Below are 27421 nucleotides of genomic sequence, written 5' to 3' on the forward strand. Positions count from 1 at the left end.
TACGGCTGCTGCATTCCTCGCTTGTTTTTGTTTCGTTGTTTCTTTTTATAGTGCTTTTTGGTTTTTAACATTGTGGGGAATGTAATGTGTTGAAGTCAAGTCCACTGAATTTTAACTCTGAACCTCAGAGAATGAACGGATAGAAACAGAGCGAGCCGGCCACCCACGAGCCACGAATATTAAATGGAACTTAAATGTGTGACAATAGGTTTAAAAAAAGTATGTTTTACGTGCTAACTGTACGAGCTAGTGCTAATAATCTGTGAAGATAGATTTTGTCAAGCCATTTCAAAGGTGAACAGATTGTTGCCTTTCTCTGATTTTTTAGTTGATGGTGCAGGTTAGCTTAGTTACTGTGTGGCCGAGTGCACACTTTCTGTACCTAGAAAATTAAAGGTAATAAACAGCCAGGTTTTCTAAACTTTATTATTATATTACTTTATTGATGATGTTTTGCTCATTGGTTGTACTCCAACATATTCGTTTGATAATTGTTTAAGATTTATTTTATTTTGGTGATGTAACATTTATGGACATTTATCCGTTGAAGTAAAGTTAAAAGTGAATGTACCTCATAAAGTTTTTTGCCTGAAAGCTGTAGATCACATCAAAGCCCATATATAGAGGGAGTTAGGATTTCTCCTCACTCTTTACATGCTGAAAGGAGCCTACCTAACACTGCCATAACCATTGACAACTATTTCATCAAATTCTAAGTTGCTGTGCAAGACATTTTGTAAGGTGCTACATATTTTCTCTCAGAACCTTCACGTTGTTGCAGTGCTACGCTGTGTATATGTCAGTGTTATTAGGTCCTCAGGTAAAGTGATTTCTATCCAGAAAGGTCTCTCTCTGTTCACCTCGAAATTTCGCCATATCAAGCTTACAGTAGCATGCGGATTGGTGTTCGATCTTACTCGAGATGTGTAGCTGTGGTGGGACTGGTGGTCAGTTCCGTTGGTTTTTGAGTCCATGTGGTCAGGCTGGCTGAAACTGTAAAATATTGTGAATAAAATTTCAGATTCAAAAAACGTTTTCTCCGGTGTTGTATGTTCAAGGTTTAATAACTGTATAAAGCAATCTGGGCTAAACAAGACTGGATTGAGGTTATTTAAGATCAAACTAGGTTCATTTGTTCAATTTGAGTGTAATAACAGTTTCAGATATTAAAGTGATAGTTCATCCCAAAATGAAAACTCTGTCATTTTCCTCCCCCTCTTGTCATTCCTGTATGAATTTCTTTCTTCTGCAAAACACAAAAGAAGATATTTTGAAGGATGTAAACAAAAAACGTTGGTCCCCATTCACTGCTATAGGATGGACACAAACCCAATGGAAGTCAATAGGGACAAACGTTTCTGTTTCCAACATTCTTCAAATTATCTTTTGTGTTCTGCAGAAGAAATAAAGTCGTACAGGTTTACTGATTTAATAAGTTCCCACCTGTAAGTCGCTTTGGATAAAAGAGTCTGCTAAATGACTAAATGTAAATGTAATAAGTGAATTTTCATTTTGGGGTGACCTATCCCTTAGGGTTTTAGTAAAGGGCAATGTGCTCTAAATTATGTTTTACATTTATGAACATAAATCTCTATGACAATTTTTTTCTAAAATATAACAAATAGCATGATGATATATATTTTTTATATACATAAAGTAAATTGAATCAATTACTTTAGGAAAAAGGCTTGACTCCAAACCTGCACAAAACAAAAAAGCATGATTTTTTATTCTTTAATAAAGGTAAAGTGATTTGTTCTGCTTGTTTTATTTTAATACCTTTATCAATAACAAGAAATAAAATTGTGTGTGCAACTTACGTTATGTGTTTTGTTGTTTAAATGATGAAAAACATCACATAACATTTAGACCAAATTTACTGTTTATCCCTGTGGTCAATTAATAATAATTATTTGGCATATGGTTGAGCAAAAAGAACCACTTAACACTTTATTAAATTGGTGTATAATGCAAGACCCCTTAAATTTAATAAAGAGAGAGCAGAAACAGATTTGTTTTCAGACATCCCAAAAACAAACAAAATGTAATTGAAAACATATATAGCTGTGGTGTACTCTTTATAAATTATGTAACATATACCAAGTTCCAGAATTGGGTGTGTAAAGGGACACCTGCTGTTTCACTCGCGTCCGTCCATTCTTCCCAATTGGTTTCATATGTGTGCCAATTTTTCATTGACAGCCAGATGGCCAAGAAAACAACGCCATCACCAGGGGTGCCGCCAGAAATTCTGGGCCCTATGGAAACCAATATTTCTGGGCCCCCTACAAATTGCAAAATAAAAAGGGGGTCTGCTCTCTGGGCCCTAAATCAGCCTGGGCCCTTAGAATCGTCCTAACCTTCCACCCCATTACGGCGCCCATGGCCACCACCCCCAAACAGCGAGCCAACATGTTGGGCAACTTTCTCTTTTTGTAACCAAAGTCCTTAAATAGCAGGAATCCATCCCTGCATACAGTCTACTGCCAACGTTAGCATCTCACAACATGTGGAAAATCACAGTCACGCTCTTGCTAGCATGCTGTCTCCAGGCTGCTGTAGCACAGGATCACCAGAGGAGCATTTGGGAAGACCCGATCTGGTTTGCTACTAAAGGCACCAAAGACAATTGCTACATGAGCATGACAGGACAAGGAGATGTGACAAACCTACGCATCCTGTGCGAAGGGCCAGTGCGTTCTTACTGGTGCGAGTACAAGGGCAAGCCACACGTCTGCCGCAACTACAACAACAATCCACGGCACTATTACAAACAGATCATGTGGGACCTCCGCAAGCTGCAGAATGCCTGCCAGGGCCAGAGCATCATTAAACCTCTGATGTGCAAAAGAGCATCTGATGAGGCCCAAATGGTCTTCACATCCTCGTCCGATGCTACACCAAAGGACCTTCCCTCCAGACCAAACTTTGCTAGACCTGAGCAGATGAAACCACACCAGAGCAGACCGGATCAGAGACCATCGCTAACACAGCTCCAAACTTTCAGGAGCCAACCAGCCAGAGCTTCACAACGCAGGACAAATCAATCCAAAGCGTTCAGGAAAGAGATGACACCCAAACCAACTGTGCCAAAGCCAACCGATCAAGTACCCACGAGTGAGGCTAAGAGACTTGCCCGATATTACTGCTGGCGCTCCTTTCAGGGTGTGTGTTCCTACTTCATAGGATGGTTCAAAAACTAAAAGAGGTAGGAGTTTTAAAAGCCTTCAACTAAAAATGGTTTCTTGAAAAAATTGTTTAACCGGTTTGTCTCTTTTCTCTTCTACCATGTGTCACATATTCACAGACAACTGAAGATGACTGCGAGTGGTTTAAAAGACCATCAGTTCTCAAAACTGTCTGTGAATTCACGTAACACGATTATAAAGGTGTTACGCTTAAACGTATATGTGTGTAAAATTATCTGTATTAATCATTTAATAGCTACATATTTACGTGGACTGATCGATCACAGTATGGCTCAGTATGTAATAAATTACATTATGCCTCTTTAAACTGCATTTTGTGTCGAATTTCATAGGAATTGCAGCAGGGGGCGCTAATGCGTAAAGAATATTTCATAGCTGTGACCAGTGTGTCAAGTACAAGTTTTCGTTTCATATACACAATTTTTCAATGGAAACTGAGCTAGTATTGTCATTACAAACTACTGTTATTATATATGATCTCCAATCTTAATACTGTACATGCCATTGTACAAATAAAAGGCTAATGTGGCCACCACTGTCATCAAAGTTACGTAACCTTTACAAAAGTAGGCTATTAAACTTAACCCAAATATAAAAAATGAGCTAACGTTATATACACTTGTAAATGTTCTGTCTGCCTCAGCTTTTTCACCAATCACTTCCCTAATTTAACATTTAAATTCATAGCGAAACAAAAAAAAACACGCAAGCGTAACGTAAAACTTGGGGAGGCGTGCACGCGCGAGGTACGCTATAAATCGCTCGCACGGGGTTTCGGTGACTGTGTGCGTAATACAGCTGTTTATTGGCTCTTATGCACTTTGCCTCACTTAAATCTCAACAGTTGATATGTAAACGTGCGTGATATCATAACAACTTTGAGATTTGAAACACAGTTTCCTTCACGCATGATGCGCGTAAAAGATGTCGCTCTCGTTTTGATTTTCGCCTGCGTCGCGCAGCAGGTTTTACAAGTGGACAGTGTGAAAGATACACCAAGGCGGGGGAGAGCACAGTCCGGTAAAGGGGAGAGAAGAAGAGGTCAGAAGAATGAAACCGGTCCCGAAGCATCTGGTGACACAGTGGTAAGAGGGAGATTTTCCACGATGGACAAAGCGCAGTGCACGTGGGCCGCGGCAAGTGAGGGTGACAGGTTTCTTTTGGGAGTCACCTGTGCAAACGAGGGAAAAGATTTCGAGTGCAAGTATGTGGCGAAGCCCACCACTTGTCAGCAATACTCATCCAACTCCAAAGCGTACTGGAAGCAGATCGGCCGTTCGTTGAAGAAGCTGAAAGGGTTGTGTCGCGACTATGCAGCGCGGGTTAAAGCCGTGATGTGCAGGAGAGCTCCGAAGGAAGCGCACTTCAGATTGGTGCACACGCGTTCCTCATCTGGAGTCCCGTCACCGCCGCCCGGTTCTCCGCCGTGTCCTGGTCGGGTCGATAAGATGAAACGGGCCGAGGAATACTGCACCAGCTCCTGGTCTTCTCTGTGCACATTTCTCTTCTTGATGGTTGAGAGTGATGAATGCTCTTGAGTTGCAATCTTTCATGTAGAATGTAGAATTGATGGCTGGCTGTATACATGAGATAAGCCTATACGTTTTATAATGTGTATAGCCGAATTCATATGTTTTTATAGTTTGACATGATTAACTCGATAAATGTTACGTTTGATTGGTTTCCTTGTCTTCCCTTGACATCCAATTGATAAGTGTCATAAACAAGTGTCTATTTTTTGGAATAATCATCAGAATACATTTATGACTATTGTCTAAAAGTTTATGACATTTTTCTCACATGACTTTACTGAAACTTGTAAGAAAATGTGTAAATCGATGTTAAAATGAAAAAAAAATGTTTTGTGAGGAGTTGTGTTCCTGAAATCAGCTATAAAAAGGATTGCACGATGCACAAACATACATGTATTAATGTGAATTTTAAATAAATGTGTTCAGAGATGTCGAACAAGGTGAAACGTGCTCGTAACAGATTTCAATGAAAGATTATAAGATAGAAACTTTGTGTTGTCATTGCATCGACCCAGATTGATTTAAGATAATCCTATTGATGGAATAACAGCTAATTGTTTGTGCATCCATTCATAAAATGCTTATTCTGCCAGTTTATCTTAAGCTCATGTCAAGATAAATGTGATATGAGCCATTCTTTTGGATCAATTCAAATTTTTTAGGAGAAACACCACATTGCTTTGATAGTGTAATTATTATTCTGCGATCTTTTCATTCCCAAACAAGCAATGTGCTCCTTCAGTCATTACAAGAAAACTATAGGCAACTTGTTGCCTATTTAGTTCTGTGAGCCTGCGTGGTGCTAACTTTGATCTGAATCCCTTCTATGTTGAACCAGATGTCTCAATACATTGCTGGTTTAAAATATGAAATCCCAAATCAGGGTATAGCAAATTGTTTTCCAACACATACATTTTTGTTTTGAATTTAAAAAACCAAACAATTGTTATGAAAGCAGAAAAATTGCTGCTTTTAAAACTTATATTGTCATATCCCAGTACACAAATCATTCTAAAGTAAGTGATCGTGAAGAAGAACGTTCAACACTTCTTGTGGTTTTGGTAGCTGTACACATCAACCAGCCAGTGATTATGAAAGTTAACACTCATTGATGTTTTGGCCTCTTTGCACTTTGAGTCCCAAAATACTGACCAAAAACTTTTAAATGTTATGCAGAAGTGGGAAATGACATAAGCCTTGCTTAAATCTACTCTAATGGGGTGGTTTCCTGGACAGGGATTACCTTAAATCAGGACTGGGTCTTTACTGGTGCATTATGAGACTTAACAGGGGCACTTATGTGTCTTAAAATATGTCACTGCAAGCTTATTTCAGTTTTGACAGCTCTAAAATAAATTTGATTCTAGGACTAGTTTTAAGCCCTGTCCAGGAAACCGCCACAATAACTTTTAATTTTCTTTATGGTCTGGTTTCCCAGACAAGGTTTAGCTTAAGCCAGGACTTAATTAGTTAAATAAGGACACTTATGTTTTATAAATATGTATTATGAAAACTTTACTAGTGTGCATCTTGAGACAAAGCAATGGCCCAGACATGTTATTTTAATTTAAGACAGTTCAAAGATTAATTTTAGTCTGGGACTAACCTTAAACCGTGTCTGTGAACTGGGCATACGTTTTAACATTAATTCAGTGATCAAATTTCAAATTTTTATAAATAACAGCAACTTACCAATGGACAACCTTCAGTTGAAATTAGTTGTTACGCCAATCTAACTGTACTTAAAAATGTTGCTGGAGCAAAATATTTAGCGTTCAACAGGGATGATTAAATCCAGTTTACGTGGTAAATTATGTGGTAAAAACCACATCATATTGACTTTGGAAAGTACCACATCTACAACAGGTATTAACACGAAATATTAAATTGATATTAATGGTTTCCAAGAGTGTTGCGTGCACATGAAGGAAAGTATTTTGAGTGGATGTCAGCTCAATGCTAAGAAACAATGAACTTGGTAATGTAACACTTTTGAACTTTTCGTTCTTTTCTGAAGGTGTGGTTCATAATGTATTTGTGTATAACACTGAATTGTTACCTAACATTCTTATAAAATCTCAGACACTGCTTTTATTTCTGTATGAGATGAATTCAAACACTGTTCTCGTGTTATCCCTCCAGAGATAGGCTACTTTACTTCTGGTGGGTCCTGCAGGGTGGAACTCCATTCATGGTTTCATGTGGTCTGAGGTGACCTGATCCCACACCCTGACATTCTGATCTCTGATTGGCTGAAATAATGACCTTAATAAATACCATTGTGGAAATGAAAAGTACTTGGACACGAACACTGGGGTCCTCCGTAGGATTTGTGCTGCATGAGACTGCCAGTGTTAGGATTTAGAGAAGAGATTTACCCACAGTCCACACAAAATAAAACAATGTGATATTATGAGTCTTGAAAGCTCTCTCACGCTTCAAGAATTCAGTATTTCTATGAAAGAGTTCCCAGTCTTCTAATGTCAGGAAGATAATATATGTGAACCAAACACATTGACCCCTACAGAATCCCTTATAATGTTTGGAAAAAGGAAGCAAAGTAAATTAGTTTGTCTATAGTTTATCTGGAAAGAAACAAAACCACACTGACAAATCTATTTACAAGTAATGCGCAAAGAATGAAAAAGGTCTGATAAAATGAGAAGTTCACCCCCAAAAATTTTTTTTTACTCATGTTGTTCCAAATCTATATAAATGTCTTGTTCTGGAAATTGTTTTGTCAATTTCTTGTCCTGTCGAACACAGAAGAAGTTATTTTGAAAAATTTAGGAAAGCAAACTCTTGACAATATTGTCATTTTTTCTGCCATGGTAGTCAATGGTGGCCAATAACTGTTTGCATTACAAGCATTCTTCGAAATATCTATCTCAGTGCTCATCAGAGCAAAGACATTTATACAGATTTGGAACAACTCGAGAGTGAGTGAATGATGTCAGATTTTAATTTTTATTTTGGGGTGAACTGTCAAGTATAGCTAGTATAGCTCATTATAGACATATGCATTTAACATGATATCTACGTTTTGATAAGGATATATACATGTGAAGCAAATCAACTTTACGCTTTAATTGATGTGAAAATGTAACATTAACATAGGTGGAAACATATATATTTTTTAAAACAATACTGCCATCTAATGGCAGAAGTATGAATATTCTCAGCAGGTGAAACTAAATACAGAAACATTTAATATGTCCAAAACATGTCATGCTTGTTCTTAATCAAAACCTTCACACAGTATAGAAACAACACTTTAAAAGAAACAAATTCAGCACCAATTCATGCCTCAACGTAACCTTCAGTTCTCAAACAGAGAAAAACCACAAAGCAGAAAAAATAACACAGGTACATAAATGCAAAATACTAAACCAAGAAAATGTGAATGTGTATAAGTTAAGAAACATGACAAGAATTTACATAACAATTAGACAAGAAAGACAAATTAATTTTTGCAAAAAGAAAAAAGACTATACTGTATCTAATCATTGCCACCACACAGGTAGAGCAGGGCCTTCTGGTAATCTCCATCAGTGTCTTCCTATAAAATGGGATGAATCAATATTTGACATGATTTTGTAATATTATCATTTTTAATGTATATGAGACAGGCTCTGTGTATAACCAACCTGTATGGTGCAGTAAAGTGATTCGCCATATTTCTTCTTGTATGCCGCTCTGATGTCCAGCATATCCTGTTCGCTTCTAGACACCATGAGTCTTATGAGCGTCTCGTCGTCAGTGCCAGCACGCTGTGAGCAAACAAACCAATAATGCTCGAAATCATTTTCACAGTCTCATTATTGCTTAGACCCAACAAACTCATTTATTAAACAGGCACACGTTGTTTTAATTTTTCAACTTGAAGTGGCTCTGTTTGATCATTTCAATGAGCAGCAAGTTACAGAATATGATTATAGTAGGTAAAAAAAATTGATGAGATTCTTAAACCTCTCATACCCTCATGGAGTCTCGAAGGGATTCGGCAAAATAACCAGGCATACTTTTTGCACACTTCACTACAGTGAGAGAAAGCGAGAACATTTCAGATTCCACATTTTTATGATAAAAATCTTTGAGTCAGGGTTTCATTTCGTACCCCGAGCAAGCAGCAGTGCTTCAAGGTTCCCGGTACACTCATCTGTTATGCTCTCTTCAATGTCACAGCCGGCAATCTTTTTGTAGGCATCAAACACTGAAACGGGGACAAGAAGCCATTAAAAAGCCTTTCATTGTTCGTTCTGATTATGTGGGAAAGCTTTGAACACACGCACCTTTTCTCAGGTGTTCTGCGCTCCTGTTGCCGAGTATGTTGATGAACTTCTCCTCGTCCGTGCCTACTTTCTGTTCTCCGGCAGCAAACAGCTCCTGAAACATGATCAACAGACCAACACTTCTAAGGTTTGCAACTTAAACCTGAAGATCTAGTTACGTTTTTCGTGTATGTGAAGATGATTAATTACAGTGGTGAAACAAATGTATATTTGCAGGGTGTGTGTGTATTTCTGGTAGTGTCAGTGTTCTTTACCTTGGCATCTTTCTCCACTCTGCTCTCATCTACTCCCTCCTCCCTTTTTGCCTGAGTGTAGTTACAGATGCACAAGACAGATCAGAACATCTGATGCACGACAGCCCTTCTCCACCTTCCACATATTCCTATACGAGGCGTGGAATTTCCCTCAAACGGTAAACTCCAATATTGAATTACCCGCACTTTACCCCTGAGAATCATTTAATCTTCTGCACAACATTAACTCAAGAGCTGTTTTAATTACTTAAGGATGACTTCATCCAGCTCATGTTATCACTGCCCTTTTCCATCACTTTGCCTGCAGTCTTCTCAACTTTACTTACTGCCTCTTCCATGTCAACTCCAGATTGGTGGTATGTCCAAAATTTCATATCACAAGTTCTTTTTCTGGAGTTTGAAGCTGTCCTGTCCGCTGTTAACCATGTTAATGTATCTTCCATAGTATCATAAATTAATATTTTTTTACCAGTGCACAAAAGTTGACAAATATACAGTAAATGTGTCCTATGGTGTCAGAGTAAAAATTCAGGGAAAAAAACAAACAGTGAAGATTATCCTATTATCCTCTTATCCTATTTATATATATATTTATAACATAAAAAATATATTATCAACAGTTTGTTGGCATATGAACTTTAAAACCATGATTTAGTTTTTACCTGCAGGATGATAACCAGCATCCTCTGGTAATGTCCAGATGTATCACCCATGATGTCCTTTTCCAGCTTGCCTCCGTGCTCTAGGCCACATAAGATACATGAGACGGGGTCTATAGATTGTTTACACCTAAAGTGACGACTGCGGCTTAATGGTCTCGACTGACTCTAATTGGAAAGGATCGGTTTTAACAGCGATGCCATGTAGAAACTGTATGATCAGGGTAAAGTGAGTCTTCTCTCCTTTCAGATATCTTCTAAGATAGCTTTCGTGCATTTCCCCACAGTTCTCCATATGGCCTGTTTGCTTGCAGGAGGAGGATGATGCAGTGTGCGAGAGAGTAAATATGAAGAGTTTGGTTCGAAAATGTTTCAAAAATCATGTTTTTATTGTGCATTCCATCTAATATAAATCAAACTGCAGTTGGTTTGTCTTGATTTAAGCCATAATAACAAAAAAATACTGCTAACTAACACAATAAAACCGTTATCTCATTTTGAAACCAAACTCTTCATATATTTGCAAATTAACATTCTACGTTTATATGTAAAAACTTCGAGATTTACAAATGACTGGTGCAGTTGTTAAAATTCAACAAATTCATTATTGTAGGTGGCTACTGAAGCTTTTTTCTCAAGTTAAAATCATTTATATCATAGCATAACATCTGGTTATAGATTGTCAAAAATCAAGTTTTTATGGAGAAAATTTCCATTGCTGGAACTACTGTAACCCTCTATTGAGCAATACTGTAGAAGATTCATTATTTGAAGTCCCCAAAGCATAAAAACTTGGTCATTTGTCTACCTTCTTAGACACGGTTATTCCTCAACTTTGCATTGGTGCGACATTTATTGTGTGGATTTAGGAAGACCGTAAACAAAGTGAACTTTACCTTTCTTGTAAGCCTTGATGATATTTTTTATCTCATCACATGTCCTGGAAGCCAGTATCTCAATCAAAACTTTATCCTCCGTACCTGCACCCTGTAAGAAAACAAAAAAAGAGAGCTCCCATTTGCACAATGCAATTTCATTTTTCATTACAATGTGTTTGCTTACTTTTTCATTATAATTCATAGACATCGACTTTATGATATTCATATACTAGACTTTCATAGACTTCTTTTATAGTTGACTTTACCTTGATGGCCTTATGGAGTTCATTAGCATCATATATCGTGGGTGGAGACATAAGAGCCACAATGAGATCCTCTAGCTTTCCGCCAAGCTCCGATCGCAAGTCTTTCTCTAAATCCTGTAAAAAGCCAAAACAGATTAACACAGCGAAAGAGAGATCACAAGCCAAGAAAGACAAGAAAATATACTGTTTATTAGAATGACGATATTAAGCATTTAAGCATCGCTTTAAATGGAGATGTCAGTATTTGAATATATCTGCAAACACGTGCCAAACAGCGGTACAGCAGCGTAAATAATCCATCACTATTGATGTGCTGTAGTATTTCTTACTGATTTAATGGAACAACAAATGAATGTGGTCTCTACCTGACAGTTTAGTTAATATAGATTATTACCTTGTTCGGTTGTAACTCACATAAATTAACATCCACATGGATTTTCAATCAATATTCTTTGTGTTGTTTTGCAGTTTAAGATGCGGTTTGGAAAGATGGGTATGTGCTGTCTTTTATTTATCAGTATACATATTTTTAAATATCAGGATTATGATTTCAATACACAGTATATGATTAATGTTATGTAACTCGAGTGTATAGAATGCACAAATACAACACTGTCATACCTTGCCAAAGGCCTTTTTATAGGCTGCTTTTATTTCCTGTCTCTGGTCATTAGAGCGAGATGTTAGCAACATGAGGACGGTATCTTCATCAGTGCCTGAGGACACACATCATTCACATCAGCTTATAAACACAGGACAGAGGCTGAACTTTCGAAAACAATGTTCCTCAATCCGGTGATCAGTGCAATTTGTTAACAACGATTGGGTAACTGCATCTCCTCAATGCGTAATTGTGGTCAAATGTATATTGTGAAGGTTCCAAATCTTCTAACTTACTTTTCAAAACATAGATCCCAACAAAACAATTGTAGATTTATAGACAAATTACAATAAACTGTTTGACATACCGATCCCTTTCATGGCCTTGCGCAAAAGTTCTGCATCTTGCTTTGCGTTGAAGTTCACGAAGGGTTTCACGCTGCCTCTGGTTGCCTACAGAATATATTCAAATTGAAGATGTTACACAATGTATGTGATTTTAAAGCAATTGACAGTTGCATGTAGTTATGTATGTAGTTTTGCTTATAATACTAAAATACAAATTCAAGATGCATGCGACATTCTCAATTAGTGACATGTACATTTTTAATATGAATGCTGAGTGTCATTAATGCTTTGCAATATTATATGTTTTTTAATATGACCTTATGTCAGAAAAATCTGTAAATCAAAATGTTTTCAAAACGACAAAACTATTAGGTGTTTCTTTGTTGATTCCCTAATAATAGCATTTTATTTACATAACTGTTACTTAAAGGGATAGTTCAATCAAAAATGAAAATTCTGTCATGAATTGCTCACTTTCTAGTTGTTCCAAACGCTTATAAATTTCTATGCTTGATTGAACAAAGAGGAAGATATTTGGAAGAATGCTTGTAACCAAACAGTTCTTGGACCCCATTGACTACCGTAGAAGGAAAAATAACAATGGTAGCCAAAAGTGCCCCATAACCGTTTCTATGATCTTCAAAATATATGATTTTGTGTTCAACAGAACAAAAAATATAAAGTATGTTTTACTATTACGGTAGTCAATGGGCTCCAAGTACTGTTTGGTTATAAGCATTCTTTCTCTGTGTTCATCAGAAGAATTTTTATTTTGGGTGAACTGTCCATAGCTAAAAGCAACAGTAAATAGTCTATAAAATAATCCAGGGAAGCCACACAAAATGACGAAGAGCATCGGTTTCCTATCTGATTAAAGATAGAGCAGGATTAGGCTCAGGTTAATATAGATGGAGTAAAGGATAAGATGAGGTTTTATGTTTAAGGTTAGGGTTCGTGTTCAGGCTAAAGGTTAGGGATCAGTTAACCCTGAAACTTCAGTTCAATTCAATGCATAAAACAGCATCTGAAAGTGTGCGGAACACAAAAGTAGATATTTTGAAGAATGAAAGTCACAGCCATTCTTGTTTGTGGCAAGAATGTTCATTTCTTTACAGATACACTGAAAAACAGCTTTCCTGTAGCTCAGTGGTAAGAGCATTGCGTTAACAAGCAAGGTTGTGGGTTCGATCCCAGGGGATTGCAAATACCTATGTAAAATGTATAGGATAAACCAATGAACGTCGCTTTGGATAAAAGCGTCTGCCAAATGTCTAAATGTAAATGTAAATGTAAAAAACACTTCTGACTGTTAATGGCAGTGACCGTTCCCTCGCCTGATCTGATACAAGTCTCATCTGCTATAGTCGAGTCATCCAACACGTTAACCTCCATGACAACGGTCACCATGCCAACACAGGTCCGATAACAACCTCTCGATCTTAAAAAAGAATGTGCAAATACGGAAAAACTATCGAGATTATATTGCTACGTTGTATACTACACGATAGCTGACAAAAGGCTGAAAATATGGCCATGCCTATAGAAGACGACGCATTAAAAATAACACAAGATTTAAGTATCGTTTTAGCCGGCTGATGTTAAGACTAGGCTAATGTAAGACTTATAATATTTTCTATTTAGTCACAGAGAAAATAATTCTAACACAGAGTAGCCGAAAACGTAATTTAACTTAGGCCTACATAACACGATATCTGACGTAGGATAAATATTTGCATTTAGCGCCATGTCGGTGCGCAGAGAAGAGAATATACGAAAAACGCGCAAGTTCACTAAACGCTCTGCTGTAAATCCCAATTAACTTTAAACCTATTAGGTTTATGTTTTATGCCTGAAACATTTGAAAAAGTAGACTACTAGTTCGACATAATAAGGCATACTTACCATAAGTGCTGAGGTGTAGACAGCCGAAGATCTGAAAAATGAAGTAGAAAAAGTTAGTCCACTATCAGACCGATAGGTCATAGAATTGGAAATATATATGAAGGCTAATGCGGGTAGACCTATTTCAGTTTAATTCATATCATTCATTCGTTATTGTAATGATACATAACTCCACTTTATAGATTATTTAGATAGATTACAGAACGCACCTGTTCCCGTTATATATTCTGTCACCTGTAGGGTTTATCTGACTTGTGGCGCGTGCCGACAGTGACTGAAGTAGGTGACTGTAGGCCACGCCCCCCAAAACACCTGTCAATAGCAGAGACATAGATCTTTACTAACAAAGACCCAGTTTTTTTACATGCGTGCGTGTGTGTGGGCGTGTACAATTGTGACAACTTGCCCCAGTGAGGGTTTTAGGAAAATATAAAGATATGGTTCAATATATTGATAATTAATCATTTTCTGAGAGTTTGCGTTTTAAAGTTTTGACTGCATATGTTAAATCCATCACGCTGACGTTAAGTCCAAAATGTGTGTTTTTTAGGCAACAGCTTTACACATAATCATTGGTTAGAATATGACTCATTACGCCCACATCAGACTTGGACAAAGCAATAACCTGAGCAGCTGCTTTCTGTGATTAGTGACTGGCAATATTTCCCATTTATTGGGCCTTAAAGAATTATGCATTTGTCAGTGGCCTTTTAAATGAGATGCTTTGTGAAGTAAATTTCCTGTAGGCCCATAAGATTTATACTTACCTCAAAGCAGCTCAATAAACCTAGTAACCTGCCACGCCGGGAATATTAATGAACAACTTTAAGGCTTTAGTGACTGAAGTGCTCTCTGTTTTTTATGCCATAAACATAGAGCCACAGGATTTCCACAGCATCTGTTTCTCATGTGAACAGTGCACATGTCAATATCCCCTGTCAGATAAAAGCACCCTGCTGTTTGCATATGCAGCGTGGTGTGAATTTGATTTTCTCTCTTGACACACACACATGGACACACGTGTCCTGCCTGGTGAACAAGTGAATTAAAGCAAGTTGACTTCATTGGGATTCTGAATCAAGATGTTTTTAATAGCCTGCTGATGAGATCATTACAATAACACTGTGCATGAGATTTTATGATGAATCAATCCAAACACACATATATATGTAAATTCAAGTTCAGGCAGTACACAGGTATACACCAACCCATAATTCATCACACTTCTTAGCCTGTAAATTGCTTAGGATAAAAGAAACTGTCGAATGTGTAAATGTACATGGCTTTCATAATTTAATTCATATGCAAATGATGAAAAGCAGCACGAAGTTGATTTTGTTTGTTCATTTACAGAGTATTCCTTAATTTCTCCAGAAACATTTGCGTAAATTAAAGTATAAAAGCTTACTTTAACCAAATTTATCAGCACTTAAAAGAACAAAGGACCATTGAAAGCATTATCAGATAAAGAAAGCATTTGTTTACAATCACAATGCTATTTTATGTTTTAACATTAAACAGTGCTGAGTACTGAGTGCATGTGACAGCTCCCTGTTTATAACCAATCCCAAAGCATTCAGGGCTGTGTTATGAAAAATACCTTAAATTTTAAATGTGCAGGATGTTGATTTGACCAATTTCACTTTCAGCCTTATTCACGCAAAAGACAAACAAACAGATGTTTCTCACAAAACACAAAAAAAATATTCAACAGAGACATTTACTAACTTTGTACAGAAACTAGACCATTTTGACCAAATTTTTGTGTTTCTACAGACAGAATAACTAGATAAATAGATTAAATCGCTTTAAAACAATCATCAAATTGAACTCTATAGCAAACAAAATAACATTCACGTAACTAGGCTGAGCTGATGTCATTCATTTTTGTATTTAACTCTAGTGATATGGGAGAAATATGAAATTATATTTGTTGCATATTATGAAGCATCTGTCATAGACGAATAAATGTACATCTCAGTCTTACATTTCTTTTGCAATGTTGTAGTTTTGAATAAAAAGTAATACAGCATTGAAAGTGCATGCTTCCATCACTCAGCAAACTTCTGGCACTTGATTTTAGTCAGATATCTCATGGTCCAGAGCAGTATGTCCATCTTGCAAAGCGTCTTTCTCCAACAAGACTCTTTATCCATAGCATATGTCTTTCCCTCAAAACACAAATCTTCAGCAGGAACCCAAATGGGACTGAAGGTTACTATTTCCCACAGAGTTTCTAAGCTGTTTCAGCAGCATCCACAAAAGAAGTCCCATCAGTGCCAGCAGGACAATGAAGAGCCCCACATACACACTTAGATTCCAGCCCCATCCCGCTGAAAGAGGCAAAGAGGTGGATGCCACCAGGAACCTCCTCGGTGAGGGCATCAGTTGCGGTCCAATTACATGAAACTACTGCATGTCTGATGAGGCACTTTGATGTGTAAGATAGTCCATCTGTATGTCCATGACAGGTGTCGCTGACTTTAGTCTATCATAAATTAAATCTTGTATTATCCTCGAGAAAGCATGCTCTTTGGAGTCGTGCAAAATGAAAATGATTATTGTCTGTTCTGCAGCTGTGTCCCCACCTACTGTTGCTGAGAAATATCCACACCCCTTCATCCACACATCTGTGTGTGTGTGCTTGTGTCAGGTCAAATGTTCCCATAAGGGTAATAAAACGCAAAATTAAAGTGAGCAGTCAATGGCTCCATAAGGAAAACGCCCTAATGAACAAACTAAATCTTAATAAAAAATATAATAGTACAACAAAGGTTTGCGTGAGGGGTTGTATAAAGGTTATAGAAAATATAATTAGCTCAGTTGAAAAGATAAACAATTTCTATTTTTGTAATATTTAAATAATTAGAGTAGAATAACATATTTAAATGTAAAAAAAACAAAAAAACATCGTACTCCTAATAATATCAAGGAAAAAATCTACTCGTGTAATCCATGTCATTAGTATTTATCAGATAACATTGTCATTATTACGATATTTTTAGGTGCTTTGTCGTATTTTTGACGAACGTCATTACTCCTGCTGTTACCATGGGAACCTGCGATGGTTTGAGAGCTTGACAACATGGCGCCGCAGTGTAAGCGTGCTAGCTAAAGAATAAGAGACAAACTCATCTCGCTGTTGTACTTTGGTCATTTACAAAACTTCACGAATGTAAAAATACGCTTTGAATTGATGTGTAGGAACAATCGACATAGTTTATTTACATATCAACATCTTTACGAGGCGTGAATCATCTTGAATGGGAGACAGCTAACGTTAGCCAGGATATTTGCAGGGAATCATCCACTAACTAATCCCCAGATAATCCAGTCAGTGACGACGAACCTACATCGATAAGGAAAACTTGAAACTATATATTTCTGTCTCGTTAAAGCGATACATTTACGTGGGGCATGAAAACAAAAGGCTACAGGGGAGCATCTATAAACAGGACCAAAGCTCAATAGAAAACAGAGATTTTTAAGGAATTTAAGACATTCGCAATGGAGTTGAACTTAAACCATGTTGATTATCTCCAGGTAGGATCTCAACATCACTATTCCTCGGCTGTGATTTATAGTGATGGCAAACTGCTTTAAATGGTCTTGGGTGGTACATATATCAAGGAAAACCAGCTAATGGTCGTGTCGACTTTTTTCAGGTTGGCGTGACATCTCAGAAAATCATGAAGCTCCTCCCTACTGTTGGAAGGAAAACAACTCAAAAGGTATAATCTGCATTGATATTTTAAAATATTCAATAAGGTTAAAGGGATAGTTCTCCCAAAAAATAAAGTTCTGTCATCATTTACACACCCTCTTGACATTTAAAACCTTTATGACTTTCTTCTGCAAAACAACGTGAAAAACGTGGTAATCAAATACAGCGGTAACAATTCACTTCTTTTGTGTGTACACAAAACCAACACAAGTCAATGTTGTTCAGACAGTTACCAGCAAATTATCTTAATGTAATGTATACAATTATCTAATTATCTCTGAAACAAATCAAACATCTGAGAAATAAACAAACCACACACATTCAAACTGAAACACAGTTCAAAGTTTCTGTTATTGACAGCATGCCTGTGTCTATATTAAGAAAGCTGATGGTTAAAAACGTTAAGATGGTGTTGGTGATTTTGTTATTTCAGGTGGCGGTTGCAGATCATGATGGTGTCGTGACCTGTTTTGGGATGAAAAAAGGCGAGGCTGTTGTATGTATCAGACGTACATGCTTCTTCATTGATTGATGTCTACAGACAAAAAGCATTGCACAAATTTACACTAAACGTCTGTCTGTTTTGCCAGCCTGTATTCAAATCACTCCCAGGACAGAAGATCTCCAGACTTGAGCTTGGAGGGGCTTTGGGGACCCCACAGGAAAAGATCTTTGTGTGCTCAGGCTCAGAAGTGAGGGGATATACTAAAAAGGGCAAACAGTTCCTTACGTTCGAGGCCAACCTAACAGAGAGCATTAATGCCATGTGAGATTTTTTATAAACTGCTGATTGAAATCGCTATACAAAGTTAAACATTGTCACTTTAAAGGCTTTTTTGTTACTTGCACATATTGTCCCACAGGCATGTTTCAGGGGCAGATCTTTTTGTCTGTGCCAGTTACATTTATAACCATTACTGTGACTGCAAGGACCAGGACTACTACCTTTCAGGAGACAAGATCAATGATGTCCTGTGTTTACCTGTAGAGACGGTTGGCCGCACTGTGCCCATTCTGGCCTGCCAGGACAGGGTGCTTAGAGTATTGCAGGTACTTTAACATAATGTCAAATGTTATAGTAGTTGTAGATAAGATATGGAATTGTGAAGCAGCATTCTGTACAGTCTGTTGTGAGAAATGCCAGTCCTTATTGTTTGTTACTTAGTTGCCCATTTTATTTAGCTTTTAATTTAGTTATTTCAGTAAAGGGAAATTTACTGTTTTCTGATGCTCATGTTCAACTCTCACCCTCTGCTCCATCAGGGATCTAATCTTTTGTATGATGTAGAGGTGTCTGGGCCGCCAACTGTTCTTGAACTTCACAACAGAGATGGTGGTACGTGTTAAAATGCGTGTTTTATTTAAAGAGCAAATTGAGGTCCAAAAATGTGATCATGCATGATACCGTGGTTCTCAGGAAAGGATGGCGAAGACGTTCTTTATGGAACAGCTGATGGGAAATTGGGTCTTGTGCGAATCACCCAATCTGGACCCATCACTAGTTGGGAACTGGATAATGAGAAGAAAAAAGGAGGTAGGACACTTTTGTTGGTTTAGACAAACAAATAGTCCCTTTCCAGACATTTACTATTAGTTAAGCCAATGTTGTTATGTCAATAAGTGGCTGTCAAAACAAACGTTTAAAGCAGCGGCAAAGAAAACACACAATTCGCACCTAAGTAAAAAGTAAATTGTAGTCATTAGTGTGTTTGATCTTTTTTCCAAAGGAGTCCTGTGTATTGATACTTTTGACATTGTTGGTGATGGTGTGAAGGACATCCTGGTGGGGAGGGATGACGGGACTGTGGAGGTCTTTGGGTTGGACAGCTCAAATGAACCAACTCTGCGCTTTGAGAATGTGAGTACATCTATTTCGGGTATAAGAGATACAAGAATCTAAGATACTGCAACCTCAGAGTCACAGCAGATGCGCTTATAGTTGTTTTTGTATTAACAAGGTTTTGTCTGAGAGTGTTACATCGATTCAAGGGGGATGTGTCGGAAAAGAGATGTATGATGAAGTTCTCACAACAACTTACACAGGTAAGCATCCACTTAGATTTTTATTTTTACAATGGACAGTTTTAGATCAACACAGAAAAGCAACAAACATTGTGAGTGTGATATCTGTGCTTTTATAGTTATATCTGTCGTTCACCTAGTTTGCCTAGGAGCTTATAACCTGTATATGTCTGTCATGCTTCTGCTTTCCAGGATGGGTGTCAGGTCTCACTACAGAGCCCCAGCAGATGGTAGCAGGCCCAGGGGATGAGATCAAGATGAGCCGAGAGACCCAGGGGAAGGTGGCTGCACTCAGGTACTACACAGCCAGCTGTTTCCATGCCATATCTCTTGTCTTAAGGCTTGCAAAGATGGCTTTCATGTGCACATAGGGGTGAGTTGGAGCAGCTCCAGTTGAAAGTTTTGCAGGGCAGAGAAAAATACCAGCAAAGCTCTCAGTCCAGTACGGCTGTGTCTGCTGTGCCGGTCTTTAGCATCAATGACAAGTTCACATTGTGCCAGGACGATGCTAGTTACAGCCTCACACTTGAGGTACAGACTGCCATTGACAACCTCCTGCTTCAGGTAGGAGCAATAAGGTTTACTATGACTGTATTTTTATCTCTTTCTTTTTTGACTTAAGAAATAAGTATTTACATTCGCTTACATTTACTTGACAGAGTGATGTTCCCATTGATCTGCTGGATGTTGATAAGAATTCAGCTGTTGTTAGTTTCAGTGAATGTGATTCCGAGGTAATACATCACTGTACTGTCATGTGCATCACATCATTAAACTTAATAAGTTATCAATCACATACGGATGCAAAAACGCTTGTTTGCTCACTTTTCCCAACAGTCAAATGGGAACTTTCTCCTCGCCACCTACAGATGCCAAGCAAATACCACAAGGCTGGAACTGAAGGTGATTCATCTCAAATGATCAACATGTTTTAAAGAAACAATTCATTTAGGTGCTGAAACAATAATACCACTTCTGCCTTTAGCCTTATTTACGTCCATCCTTCTTGTCTTTTTTCTTTCAGGTGAGGTCTATTGAGGGTCAGTACGGCACACTGCAGGCTTACGTGACGCCAAGACTTCAGCCCAAAACCTGTCAAGTTCGACAATACCAGATCAAGCCGCTCTCCCTCCACCAGCGAATACACGCAATAGACCAGAAACGGTGAGCTCAGCTCAGAAACGTTCAGCTTTTCTTCCTTCTTTTCTGTTTGTTGTGCATTTGTTCTGGTTACTAAACACGTATATGATCCTGTCATCTCGGTTAGGCCTATGAACACCTTGAGATTGATAGGACAGTTCAGTTTTGCAGAGATCCATTCCTGGGTTGTGTTCTGTCTGCCTGAGGTCCCAGAGAAAACCCCAGCAGGAGAAAGCATCACGTTTTACTTCCAGAACACTTTCTTGGGCACACAGCTTGAAGCCACTTATTGGTGAGGTTTACTTTTTGAATGTCAAAATTGATCTTTGTAAACTTCATAAATATCACTTTATCCTTTAGCATATTTCATATTTCCCGCTTTTTGTCATGTAATGTATATAAATTGCAATACAAATAACAACTTTAACAATATTTTAAGATCAGTTTTACAATGAATGATTATTTTCTTTCTAGCAAAGATGATGCAAACTTCAAATCAGACAACATTTCTACCATATCAATTTTAAAGGATGTCTTATCCAAGGAAGCAACTAAACGAAAAATCAATCTCAATATATCCTATGGTAAGCTCACAAACGTTCTCAGAACACATGTCATCGACATGAAGAGACAACTGATTTATTTATGAAATGTACTCACAAAATTAGACACGAGTGGGCGCTGCTAGAGACACATTTGAAATACTGGGTGATAAAGGCAGTCTGCCTTAGCTGGGTCAAATCACCCGAGATGGATATTATATGGTAAAAAGTATGCCTGAAGTTTTTTGGCATCGTAGATGTTTGTTCTCAAAATTCTTCTGATATCAGTTATGAGTAAAGCGTCTTTGTTGTCATGGTTATGTTGACTTCAGAGGTAAACGAAGATTCTGTCAACCACACTCTTCAGATGATTCATCCCAAGCTGGAGTATCAGCTGATTTTGGCCAAAAAGGTTCAGCTTATTGATGCTCTAAAGGTAACATCAGCACGACAGCAGGCCTGATAAGAAAATTAAGCATATCTCTTGATTTCCTCTAAAGCATGTGTGTCATTGCAGGAGCTTCAGGTACATGAGGGAAACGCAGATTTTCTGATTCCAGAGTATCGCAGTATACTGGATGAGTCTGCTAAACTCCTAGAAGAATATAAAAAACAACCAGCTCACTTAGAAAGACTCTATGGTAAGTTAGCCTGAGATAAACAGAGGATAAATTATTAAATTATGTTGTTAAGATGGACGTTCAAATTTTTCCAAGTAGATGCTTTAAAGATTGATGTCTTGTACATATAACCTTTGTATATTATGATGCTTGCTTAATGTATAGGGGCCATCTGAAGAGTGAAACTAACTGAGCTTATTTTTTGTCTTCTTCAAGGTATGATCACAGACCTTTTCATCGATAAGTTCAAATTTAAAGGACAGAACGTTAAAACAAAAGTTTCACAGCTGCTTGCAATTTTAAACAACTATGAACTTAATTCATTGATGGATTTTTTCAATGAAGCTTAATGAAGACAATTAAATGAACCAGTTTTTGATAAGGTGTTTTGTTTTTGCAATAAAACAGAATGTAATATAAGCAAATAAAAATCCCAGCATACCTTATATTAAAATATTCAGTGCAAAGACTATTAAACCTGTTTGTGACTGCAGATGTTTTATATATTTTTAGAACACTTGTCCATAGTTTAGATGCATTTATACAGAAGTACAATTTTCATAAAAACTAGTGCTTTGTGTGTAAAGTGTGTCATGGCATTTTTGTACCTCGTGTATGCCTCAGATTTCTAACGTGTTTATAGATTTTATAATCATGTATAGCATCAATTTATTGTAGAGATGAATTTAAAATATCTGGGTGGGGAATAAGCCAAGAACACAAATTGGCCAATTAAACCATGCACTTACGCTTACAAATGTGTCTGTTTTCTTTTCCACTTCGTTTAAAATCACTTACACCTGCTATACCAAATCTTCTGTTATTATTATTATTATTATTTTTAATTAACGTGCCATCTTAGATCTACTATTTACATTCTGGAACCGTTTAAATGTTTTTGAACCAGTTTGCTCAACATGCGCGAACATTTTTGGATTCTCCGAGCTCCCGTAGAATCAGTGACGTCGCGTTTGCTTCAATCTGATTGGTCCGTTTCAATAGTCGCGGGCTACTTGAACTGTACTGAGATAGCGACAATACCAAAAGCAGTTCAGCAAAGCAACAAGGCGCCGTTTGGCTTTATATACACGAAGCTGTCGAGGCGTCTTGAAAGCTTTCTAACACCAGCATGGCGCGTTTTTAGTAGGACAGTATTTTTGTATGGTTTACTTTTGAATTTCGGTTTTGTAAGACGCCGCATGCAACTGTTTTACGCCGGATTTTAACAGCTCCCCTCTGCCAGTTCCCGCTGGGTAGTGCATGTTGGTTCTTACTTGTTTTTGCTCGCTTTTATGTCATCGGATAAAGTTTTAATTTGTTCACAGAACGGTTTTCGTATTTTAAAGTCATTTTTAAGCCACCGATCGCTCTTGCTGAGCGAACCTGTCGATCTGTTGTTGGAAAGATGTCATCTCTCGGTCAAACGCAAGGAAGCGCGCTTCATGGTTCAGAATCAGATGTTCAAAATCAAGAAAACATGCTTTCTCGACTACGCGGTGCTGGCAAGAACAGGGTTGAAAACCGGGAAAATGTCAACCCCAAACCGACCAACAGGACTGTGCTGGGCGCCTTGGAGCACAATCAGCGGAGACAGCCTGCTCTGCGCGCCGCTAAACAGGTTCGATCATGCATCGCATGTATGACAATGAAGTGTGCTTTTAAAGCAGACCTATCTTTTATCAAATCAAGGAAAAGCTCATTTATATGTTACTAGCTTGCTTGATGGGATGTATTTCGTCTTGGTTAACTTCATACGATGACTGTTATGCATGTTGAAAGGATTGCTACAGTAGATCCACTAGTGCTTTGTAGGCGTTCAGAATCGCAAAAAATGTGAATTGAGGTTTTGTTCCCTTTTTCTTTATAGCTTATAAAATCTGTTATGGCGCCACAGATTGAATGTAATGCGATGTTAAATGCTCGCAGCTCATTCCCTCCCAATGTGCAGACCGCCATTTTATAAACTCCCTCCCTGCATCCATTATAAACCAGTTTAATATTAGTGGGTTCATACACAATCTGCTGTGCTTGTAATACTTGTGTAAAAAAATGTTTATGGGGGAATTTATGATGATACTACAAAGGGTGTCTGTTATCTGTATAACATATGTAGTGTGAGCCATTGATTTATTAGATTTATATGCGATCCTAATTTTGTTTTATCATAAGGTCTCTGGGCCCCAAGTAATTGCCTGCAAGTCAGAAGAACATGTCAGGAGCTTTGGAGAGAAGCCCTCCACCAAGCCAACTTCTTTCCAGATTCATGTGGATGAACCTGATGGTGGATGTGCTAAGAAACTGTCCATCCAAAGGGCAGCCATGGATTGCTCTCCCCTCAAACTCAATCCCACCGTGACGCGTCTGAGACAGCCTCTTGCCACTATTGAGCTGCCTATGGAGTCCAGTTTCGGTAGGCAATGTTGATTTATTAAACCGTGCATCTTGCGACCTCGGAGTTATGGATAACTGGGCAAACACCATTTTTACCTTTTCAGCTTGTAATATTGGAAAGTCAATCTGATTTTTTTTTTCCTTCTACCCTATCAGATTCTCCTATGGATATGTCAGTAGTCGAAGGTGAGGAGAGGCCAAAAAGTGTGAATGAAGTTACAGATTATGCTGCAGAAATACACACACACTTGCGGGAAATGGAGGTTCGTATGTGGTGCTTTTTGTTAAATAGTCATCAACTTCATCATTAGGGGTCTGGTTTATCATTAAAAAAAATGTCTTGCTTGCAGCTGAAGTCAAGGCCAAAAGCAGGTTACATGAGGAAACAGCCTGACATCACAAACAGCATGCGTGCCATCCTGGTGGACTGGCTGGTGGAAGTGGGAGAGGAGTACAAGCTTCAGAATGAGACCCTCTATCTGGCTGTGAACTACATCGATCGCTTCCTGTCCTCTATGTCTGTCCTGAGAGGAAAACTGCAGTTAGTGGGCACAGCGGCCATGCTTTTGGCTTCGTAAGTCCTCTTTTCTCTGGCCATTTTTAAGCCTCAAACTGGTTTGTGAAGGTCATCTTTAATAACGCGTCTCTTTGTGACTGTAGGAAGTTTGAGGAGATCTACCCTCCAGAGGTGGCAGAATTTGTTTACATCACTGATGACACTTACACAAAGAAACAAGTGTTAAGGATGGAGCATCTGGTGTTGACCGTTCTCTCTTTTGATCTGGCTGCGCCAACGATCAATCAGTTTCTCACACAGTATTTCTTACACCAGCCTGTGAGCAGCAAAGTAGAAAGCTTATCAATGGTGAGAATTTCCCCATTCTTTCCTTTTCCAGTAGTGTGAATTGGTTTTTATGTAAAAATAAATCTCTCCTCTCAGTTCCTTGGGGAGTTGAGTTTGATCGATTGTGACCCCTTCCTGAAATACCTCCCGTCTCAAACTGCTGCTGCAGCCTTCGTTCTGGCAAACCACACGCTTGCGGGTGGCTCGTGGGTAAGCATGTGCTTCAAATTTAACACTGAACATAGAAAACACAAAGTTTTAAATGGGAATTTAATTTTGTTCATCCGCTTTTTGCAGTCAACAGCACTTGCTGAGATGTCTGGCTACACGTTCGAGGATCTTATGCCGTGTATTCAGGACCTACATCAGATCTACCTCGGTGCGGCACAGCACGCACAGCAGGCTGTCAAAGAAAAGTACAAAAGTTCAAAGTAAGTCCATTTAACCTACCAGCTCTATAGCTGATACAAGATTTAAAATCCAATGTTAGACGTGTCTAAAATATTTTTTTCCCCCAGGTACCATGAAGTCTCTCTCATCGAGCCTCCAGAGAAGCTGATGCTGAACTAACATCCCTATTGACGTATATCTGTGTTAACTGCTTCCATACTTTATGGGAATTGTGCACATTTTTTTTGTCTTATTTCCGTAACTCCAATTACTGAAGCCGTAGCCTCGTTTGGGGAAATGGTGAGATTAGTGATATGTACATTTTATAAGTCCTTAAGGATTGTGGCTTTTATACGCTTGATGCAACCAGATTTTTTTGTACATTAGGTAATCAAGCATTGTTTTAATATTTCAATGTTTGTATTCTATTTTTTATGAGACTCCAGTGGTGCACTTTATTCTCTTACACCTAAGGTGACCTGACCTTTACATCTAAATAAAGTGCTGCTGGCCTTTAACGTAGTACTTTGTCTTGTTTTATTTTGTGCTTTTTAGAGCGAGTTATGTGAAACTTAAAGTATGCTTATGCTTCGTATATAAGTGCTTTTCAACATGCTTTTGAGAGTCTTTTATATATTTTTTTTAGATCACGTGATCTGTAGTAGTGCTTGGGATTTATTTATTGGTTTTAGTTCATAAATGGATGGCTCGAGCCTAATGATGTGTCTTGTAATCATTGATTTATATTAGTATTTTACTTCACAAAAGTTATATTAATTTAAATCAAAGTATTATTTGAAGTCTATTGCAGAGAACATATGATTGTAAGTTTAAATATTAGTAGGTTTCGTTTACACTAACTGAAAATAGCTGTAGGGCCTATTTTCTTAAGATTAAGTTGAAATAGATGCTATTTACTTGCAGATAACGTTACTATTTTCACCTCTGTATTGTTGCGCTTTAAACATTAATCGATAGTATGTGTAAATCATATTTAAAAAATTGTTATGATGGTAACTCATTGAAATATTGAAGCCGTACACTTACTCCTAACCTTACCCTAAACTTTATGAATAAAATATTTAAGCCTTACATCAATATTTTTGTGAAAACTAAGCCTATATGATCTGTAACGTAATAGATAAGGTCAAAGAGCGTTTTCACAACAGGTTAGATTTCCTGTGCCAAACTATGCAGTCTTCGTCCTGACGCCAGTGGAGTCGCCCTTTAAAAATGACGTCATTCTTGCACTTTATGCAATCACATATTGGTGGGTGGAGCTAGTTCAAATAATCTGCCAACACGGTGGGCTATTTGTACTCTGTGTAAATAGACACTCCGCACAAAAACGACGAGATGAAAATATTTAAAACTCAAACTTGAATAGCAATATACTAAATTCCAACCTTATAAAAAAGCTTAAAATTGAAATATAGAAAACTATAAACTAAACCGCAATAAATCTGTAAACAAATCTGTAAATGTCTTCCAAATGAAACTTGAATCATCGACCCCTTTTTCCAAGGGCCGTATACGAAACATGCGAGTTTGTATTGCAAATGGATTCTAATATAATTGACAAACTATATATCGGTGGAAAGGTCTTAGTCTCTAGAATACATATTTCATCACTGTTTTATAAAATATGTAGGAGTAATCTATTTATAAATGTCAAGTGTGCGCTTCAAAAATGTATGTCCTGATAAACGACATTGTTCTACCAGCGGAATGCTTACATTTACTTCAATATTTGACGATCCTTTCTCATTTTGCATTGTCTCTTCATAATGTGAAGAAATTTTGATTTT

General features: G+C 37.8%; 5 protein-coding genes across 6 annotated transcripts; 4 read left to right on the forward strand and 1 right to left on the reverse strand.

Moving 5' to 3' along the window:
• Positions 1-2507: 2507 nt before the first annotated feature.
• fgfbp2a (fibroblast growth factor binding protein 2a) lies at positions 2508-3203 on the forward strand. Its single transcript, XM_056770311.1, has one exon. It carries the CDS (start codon positions 2508-2510, stop codon positions 3201-3203), a length of 696 nt encoding a protein of 231 aa, XP_056626289.1.
• A 749-nt stretch (positions 3204-3952) lies between these two features.
• fgfbp1a (fibroblast growth factor binding protein 1a) lies at positions 3953-5111 on the forward strand. The gene has a single exon (XM_056770115.1). It carries the CDS (start codon positions 4118-4120, stop codon positions 4745-4747), a length of 630 nt encoding a protein of 209 aa, XP_056626093.1. The 5' UTR covers positions 3953-4117; the 3' UTR covers positions 4748-5111.
• A 2888-nt stretch (positions 5112-7999) lies between these two features.
• On the reverse strand, positions 8000-14367 carry anxa5a (annexin A5a). Of its 2 annotated transcripts, XM_056769831.1 has the most exons (13): positions 14150-14201; positions 13941-13971; positions 12059-12143; positions 11712-11806; positions 11091-11204; positions 10843-10933; positions 9950-10029; positions 9288-9338; positions 9034-9127; positions 8859-8954; positions 8720-8778; positions 8389-8511; positions 8000-8300 (listed from the first exon to the last, which is right to left on the reverse strand). In XM_056769831.1, the coding sequence occupies exons 2-13, from the start codon at positions 13941-13943 to the stop codon at positions 8241-8243; spliced, it is 951 nt and encodes a 316-aa protein (XP_056625809.1). In that variant the 5' UTR covers positions 13944-13971; positions 14150-14201; the 3' UTR covers positions 8000-8240. The 2 variants fall into 2 exon arrangements, with proteins under 2 accessions (XP_056625809.1, XP_056625808.1); XM_056769830.1 differs by having other exon boundaries at positions 13941-14367.
• A 1983-nt stretch (positions 14368-16350) lies between these two features.
• On the forward strand, positions 16351-22740 carry bbs7 (Bardet-Biedl syndrome 7). The gene is made up of 19 exons (XM_056770254.1): positions 16351-17483; positions 17606-17671; positions 18098-18160; positions 18255-18430; positions 18528-18714; positions 18928-19000; positions 19082-19198; positions 19392-19522; positions 19623-19707; positions 19879-19981; positions 20058-20250; positions 20346-20420; positions 20524-20589; positions 20711-20850; positions 20954-21118; positions 21301-21410; positions 21701-21804; positions 21886-22009; positions 22205-22740. The coding sequence occupies exons 1-19, from the start codon at positions 17448-17450 to the stop codon at positions 22336-22338; spliced, it is 2148 nt and encodes a 715-aa protein (XP_056626232.1). The 5' UTR covers positions 16351-17447; the 3' UTR covers positions 22339-22740.
• A 254-nt stretch (positions 22741-22994) lies between these two features.
• Positions 22995-26135, forward strand: ccna2 (cyclin A2). The gene is made up of 8 exons (XM_056770256.1): positions 22995-23606; positions 24158-24398; positions 24536-24642; positions 24730-24953; positions 25040-25244; positions 25320-25433; positions 25521-25654; positions 25742-26135. The coding sequence occupies exons 1-8, from the start codon at positions 23394-23396 to the stop codon at positions 25791-25793; spliced, it is 1290 nt and encodes a 429-aa protein (XP_056626234.1). The 5' UTR covers positions 22995-23393; the 3' UTR covers positions 25794-26135.
• Positions 26136-27421: the final 1286 nt, after the last annotated feature.

Source organism: Triplophysa dalaica, chromosome 16 (genome assembly GCF_015846415.1).
Source record: "Triplophysa dalaica isolate WHDGS20190420 chromosome 16, ASM1584641v1, whole genome shotgun sequence".
Lineage (NCBI taxonomy): Eukaryota > Metazoa > Chordata > Actinopteri > Cypriniformes > Nemacheilidae > Triplophysa > Triplophysa dalaica.